At 50.8% G+C, this 6192-nt stretch overlaps 1 protein-coding gene across 1 annotated transcript; it reads right to left on the reverse strand.

The window, feature by feature from the left end:
• Positions 1-1131: 1131 nt before the first annotated feature.
• TMED9 (transmembrane p24 trafficking protein 9) lies at positions 1132-5134 on the reverse strand. The gene is made up of 5 exons (XM_003936091.3): positions 4918-5134; positions 4680-4780; positions 3495-3620; positions 3005-3151; positions 1132-2001 (listed from the first exon to the last, which is right to left on the reverse strand). Exons 1-5 carry the CDS (start codon positions 5099-5101, stop codon positions 1852-1854), a joined length of 708 nt encoding a protein of 235 aa, XP_003936140.1. The 5' UTR covers positions 5102-5134; the 3' UTR covers positions 1132-1851.
• Between the last annotated feature and the right edge of the window lie 1058 nt (positions 5135-6192).

Below are 6192 nucleotides of genomic sequence, written 5' to 3' on the forward strand. Positions count from 1 at the left end.
ACCATGTTGTCCTGCCTGGTCTCAAAACTCCTGGCCTCAAGCCATCCACCTGCCTCAGCCTCCCAAATTGCTGGGATTACAGGTGTGAACCTCTGTGCTCAGCCAAAAAAAAGTATTTTTTTCATGTGAAGAAAAACTAGTTGGCAGCATTGGCCCAGATTACATCCTCCCAGTAGGGTAGGCAGCCACCTAACTTGTCTCCTTGTTCCCAGTCTTTGTCACACTGCTGTAACCTTTCTCACATTTCTTGTCGGAAGGTTCTTCTCAAAACTTCCTGCCCATTCCCCTCCCTCAACTGTCAACAGCAGCCTCACATCACTGATCAGTAACACTGCGATACTGAGGTGCCAAGAGGGCTCTCAGTGGCTTTACCAGCCCCTGGGTGATTACTGCAAAGGGCCCAGAAGCTAGAGGGAGGGGCTGGCATCTGCCCCACCACCTGCTGTTAGCCAACCAAGCTGCTGGCTTCAGCCTGTGCCTGTGGGTGCCTGCAGTACCTCTTGAAATCCGGGCATGTCTGAATCTCTTGCCTGGAACTAGAGGCTCTTTTAACTTGAATCCAACCTTCCTTTCCAGCTTCCTCACAACACCCTCTCCAGTTGAAACAACACACCCATCTACCTCCATTCCAGCTGTCTGCCTCCACTCCTCCAACCACCTCTGTCCTACCATTTCCTTCCAGCAGAATCCTTCCTCTCCTTCAGGGTACTGGTTGAAATCACTTGCTGTTGGTTAAGCCCATCAACATCCTTGTCCCCGCCAGACCAGGGTGGCTGTCCTGTAGCACTCCCCTGCTCAATGCACCTCCTTACCAGGGACTTCCTGGCTGCACCCATGACAACTCTGCTGACTGACTCTAGAAACAGAGGGGACTTCGCCAGGGAGCTGGCAGAGGAAAGGCTGTAGATTTGAGCCCTAGCCCTACAATTTAGTTGTTGCATGATCTTAAACAAAACCACTACTCCCTGCCATGGCAGGGAAAGCCTGGAGAAGAAGGAAAAAATTAAGCTGACTGGTGGGAATTCACTTCGCAATGTGAAGTGCTTTGCTCTTTGGAAGAACTGACATTCTCTGAAGCACCTTGCAGTTATGCCCACTGATGGTTGAGTAACTTGCACTGGACAAGATGTCTTTTTTTTTTTTTTTTTTTTTTTTTTTTTTTTAATTGGGAAACCCATGTAACAAACCTAAATTTATTGAAAATAAAATCAGTAACTAAGACTCTGCAGGCCCCGCCCCAACCAGCACCAAGGACTCTATTTGGTCTGGTCCCAGTTCTTTAAGCCCCAGAATGTACAACCACGTGAAGAAGCTGGGGTCAACCACAGGGCCACATTCCCACACTGCAAACCCCTCCACCCACCCCCAACCGACACACACACCCTGGATCAGCAGGTCTAGGCTGAAAGAGAGAACACTGAGGTTCCCAGGGTGGCAGGTGGGTATGACAGGCACCATACCCAACCTGCTCAAAACCCTAAGTTAGCAAAGGAAGACAGAAGACTGGCTTGCCTGCCCATTCCCTCCCCACCCCACCCCTGACAGCAGCCTCATATCGCAGATCAGTAACACTGTAATTCTGAGGTGCCAGTAGGAGGGGCTTTACCAGCCCCTAGGTGATTACTGCAAAGGTCCCAGAGGCCAGAGGGAGAGGGCAGGCTTTTGCCCACCACTTGCTCAGTATTAGTAGCCAAGCTGCTGCCTTCAGCTTGTACCTATGGAGAGGAGCTGCAGCCCCTCTCCCTTCCAGAACATGTATGGCTGGGAACCAGTCCTCCTGCCGGAAGAAGTCAGTTCCAGGAGGCCCTTTCTCCCCCAGCCTGGGAGGATGGTTTGTGATGCCTGGGACAGCTACACAAGCTTCTTGGCTTCAAAGAAGCTCTTGAGGTGCCGCATCTGCCAGACACCGATGGCCACGAGGATGAGGGTCTGAAGAATGGACCACCACAGCACCCGCTGGTTGGTGCTCTCACTGGTCTGCCGGAAGCGCTCCTCTCGCCACTGTGGGGGAATATAAGGTAAGCCTGAGTTGGCTGGGGCTGCTAGAACTGCTGGATTCCAGCCCAAGAGGATGCCCAAGGTCAGCCAGCTTTGTCCAGGTTCTAGCCAAGTGCCTGCAAAGTGTCACTGGACCTGGGGACTATCTTCACCCTCACCAGATGATGTCAGGCAACCTACTCATTCTCCCAAGTGTGTATCTGCACCTGTCAGGGATAGTCCTCACCTGGCCCTGCCCTGGTGGCTGGGAGAGAGGGAAGGTAGTTGTGGAATTACCCCACAAGACAGAGCTGTCCTGGAGCAAGCAGGAATGGACTTGCTCTGAGCCCTCTGCCTGGGTTTCCCAGACTGCTCCTTGAAGATGGTGGGCACAGGCTATAAACTGGCCGGCTAGGGGCTGGATCCAGCCTTTACGTTTGTTTTGCTGGGCTCACACAGTGCACAGTATTTTGACAACATTTAAAACAGATAATTTATGCAACAGCAATAGAAAAAAATAAAAAATAAATTAAAATGTTCACATAAGAATCCTGGCTATTTCCTCTTGAAAAAAATGGAACATCTGTAAACCCAGGACTGGCATTTCTGCAAGGAGGCCCCCAGCTGACACTGAACAGTAGCTGTGCTTGTTTAGATGGGTCACTGCCCTACTAGTCCTTAAGGTCACAGATTCATTCATGGTACTCTCTCGTTCCTCAGCACCGGTGAGTTTGAGACCCTGGTCCTGAGGGCATGTGGAGCCACTGAAACAGCACCCAAGATGTTGGTATCAACACAACCCTACTGTGCCATTCTGTGTGTAACTGTGATTTAGGGCAATGACAGCCTCTTAGAGGAGTCTATATCCTCAATTACAAGGTGGAGTTAGTAATACCCGCCCCATGACCTACAATCCAGTGCAGGTAAGTCCCTTTGGGGTCTCAGAATGCATCTGATGTGAAATTCCCGGCTGAGCCAGTGGGCAGCTTCTAGGAAGAAGACCCCTGCTCCCAGTCCGCTTGCTCACCCGCTGGTAGTTCTGCTCTTTCTGGATCTGCTCCACTTGTTCCACCAGCTGTCGCACTCGTAGCTGCAACTCACTCAACTTGTCTTTGGCAGCAATTTCTGCATAGTCGTTGGCATGCTCACCTACCTGGATGTCCAGGTGAACTCTCTGGGGACAGACAAAGGAGATAAAGGAAATCTAGCCGCCCTGCTCCATCTTCCTGCCAAAGACGGACAGCTCATTCCCCACTTTCCTTCATCTGTTCATTTAGCCAACAGACTGGGCCCTCTTCAGTGTCTAGCCCCATGGGGCTCTGGGCACACAAGCAAGTGGTAAGCCTGGGCTGGTGCTGAGTGAGGCATATCCAAAGAGCTCAGCCACCCTGTCCTGGATATCCACTGGAGACGCCCAATCTGACATACTCCTCTCACACTCACAGCATCACCAGTTTCCCCCGTCCTCACCAAAGGATGAAGGCTGTAAGCTGCAAGTCCCACATGGGCCCGCTTACCAGCATGCCTCCAGCAAAGAGGGAGAACTTAGTGGAATTGGAGTGAAGACAGATCTGGTGCTCGCCAGGAGTATGGGAGGTGAAAGTGAACCTGCCCTCGGAGCCATACTGCCGGGCCAGGATGACCTGGACAAAGGGAACAAGCTTCAGTTAGTGTGATGGTAGGGATCGGAGGAAAACAGTGCTTAAGGCTCTAAGTACTGAAACGTTGGTAAGCACAGCCTTTGGCATCTCACAACACTAAAAGATCCAAAGCTGCTCAGCTGCTGTTGCCATATGCTTGTCTGAGAACTCTTTGGAGCAGGGGTTTAGCGTCTGAGAGTCTGACATCAGGGTGGCAAGTGACTGCTCTTGGGAAGGGCTTCCCTTTATCGCTCATGTCCTTTCAACTCTTTTGATGTGAGTTGCTTTTTTTTGGTGGGGGGTGGGGGTTGGCGGTTTGTTTTTGTTTTTGAGAGAGTCTCACTTTGTCATCCAGGCTGGAGTGCAGTGGTGCTGACTCAGCTCACTGCAGCCTCCACCTCCTGGATTTAAGTGATTACCGTGCCTCAGCCTCCCAAGTATCTGGGATTACAGATGTGCACCACCAAGCCTGGCGAGTGTCTTTTGTATCTTTAGTAGAGATGGGGTTTGCCAGATGGGGGTTGCCCAGGCTGGTCTTGAACTCCTGGCCTCAAATGATCCAACCCACCTTGGCATCCCAAAGTGCTGGGATTACAGGCATGAGCCACTACACCCCACCATGTTTGTTTTTTAATGAAAAGTGACAGAAGGTGACAGCTGAAGGGTTTTGGCTTTCGTTTTAATATTCTTATTTGTGAAGATTAAAAGCTGCTCATTTTGTGGGGAAAGTATCATGTTTCGTGAAGTCTTAAAGTCTTCATGCCACAGCTTTAGAGTTGACAAAACTCTTTGATTTTTATCACCGCAATTAATCCACCCATTTCACAGACTAGGAAAACGGTTCCGGGAAAGTAACTAACTTGGCAGGCTCACGCATCAGTCAGTAGGAAGCTGAGAGGAGCAGGTAGCACTGCAGCAGCCCACATTTGACCTGCAGTGAAACTCTGCGATAGTCCCACAACATCAACCGTCTCTACCGCTTTAGCAGACACAGGAACTAGAAGAGGAAGTACCAGAGCCTGCCTAGAGGACAGCCTGGCGGAGGGGAAGGGGTCGGCTCACCTTGTCCTCTGGGTCCTTCACTTCCACAAACATGCCGAGCCCCGGGGTGGCCGGCTGGTACTCCTCCCGCTGCTTGTCATACAGCTGCGTCCGGTAGTTTCCTGGAAGGAAACAGGACGATCCCAGGTCAGAGGAGCATCCGCGGCCGCCTGAGCGCTAGAGAGCTGACTGTCTCGCATCCCCTGCCCCAAGACCACGGTCACGTTCCGAACTCGCCCCTTCCTCCCCGCCCCCGCACCTATGACCATGGTCTCGTCCGGGATCTCCTCGATAAAGCACTTCTTCTCCGTCTCTCCAATGTGAAAGTAGAGCGCGCTTCCGGGCGTCGCCAGCCACAGCCACAGCAGGAGGGCCCGCATCACGCCACCTAGCTCGGTTCCCGGCCGGGGCCGGACGACCCGCACGCCCAGCTCCACGGCCATCTTGCTCCACCCGCCCGCGCAGCCGCAACCGGCCGCGCCACGTCGCCCTGCCGCCGCCGCGGTGCCTGCCGGGACCGCGAGTTCCGCCGGGTGGACCACAAGTCCCGAGATGTCCTGCGGTCCTGGCGCGGCAGTACCTGATTGGCGCGCAGCTTTTACCTGGGAGTGAGTGCCCCTGAATAAAAACTTATTTCCGTTGACTCTGTTCCTGGCCGGGCGACTGAAGATGGTTACCAGCTTTTTGTAGATGAAACCGAGGTCTTTTGTTCGAGGTCGCGGAGCGAACTACGAACGGAGACAGGATTCGAACCCAGGATCCCTGACTTTCCTTGGCACCGCATCTACCAGTCTTAATTTGCTTCTATCTTTAAAAATCGAATTTATAGAGAATGACAAATGATGCACAAATGTATTATCTAAGAAAGATTTTTTTTTAAAGCCAAGGTCTCCCATTACCACTTCTTTGTCTTCATACCTTGTCCACTCCTGAATCAGGCGTTATCCTCTCAGGCATTGCTCTGACCCACCCCCCGCCCTCCACACACACCCCCCGGCCTCTGCTGCCGATCCCGACCGCAATGGCTCGTTACTTTCAATTCTACAGAAATAGAATTCTGTAGAATAGGATCATAAGAGAGTACCATGAGCCAAATATAAGCCAACAAATTGAATAACGTAGGTGAAATGGACAACGTTATAGAAATGCAAAACTGACTCAGAGTAGATGATAAAATCTGAATAAACCTATAACTAGTGAGGAGATTGAATCAGTAATAAAAATCATCCTTACTTAATATAGTTAAGATGTCAATATTACCCAAAGCAATCTACAGATTTAATGCAATCCCTGTGAAAATCCCAATGACATTTTTTTGTAGAAACAGAGAAACTCATTCTAAAATTCATATAGAATCTCAAGGGATCTTGATTAGCCAAAACAATCCTGAAAAATAAGAATAAAGCTGAAGAACTCACATTTCCTGATTTCAAAACTTACTTCGAAGCTTCAGCCATCAAGACAGTGTGGTACTGGCATATAGGCAGACATATAAACCAGTGGAATAGAATAGACAGCCCAAAATATGCCCTTC

Source organism: Saimiri boliviensis, chromosome 20 (genome assembly GCF_048565385.1).
Source record: "Saimiri boliviensis isolate mSaiBol1 chromosome 20, mSaiBol1.pri, whole genome shotgun sequence".
In the NCBI taxonomy this organism is placed as follows: domain Eukaryota; kingdom Metazoa; phylum Chordata; class Mammalia; order Primates; family Cebidae; genus Saimiri; species Saimiri boliviensis.

What these genes read in the sequence shown, in the direction of transcription:
- TMED9 (XM_003936091.3), bottom strand. Translation starts at nt 5,101, where the DNA reads ATGGCCGTGGAGCTGGGCGTGCGGGTCGTCCGGCCCCGGCCGGGAACC. An exon ending in TGAAGGACCCAGAGGACAAG is followed by an intron (nt 3,621 to 4,679) that starts GTGAGCCGACCC and finishes CCCTTTGTCCAG; the next exon opens with GTCATCCTGGCCCGGCAGTA. An exon ending in TCTTTGCTGGAGGCATGCTG is followed by an intron (nt 3,152 to 3,494) that starts GTAAGCGGGCCC and finishes GTCTGTCCCCAG; the next exon opens with AGAGTTCACCTGGACATCCA.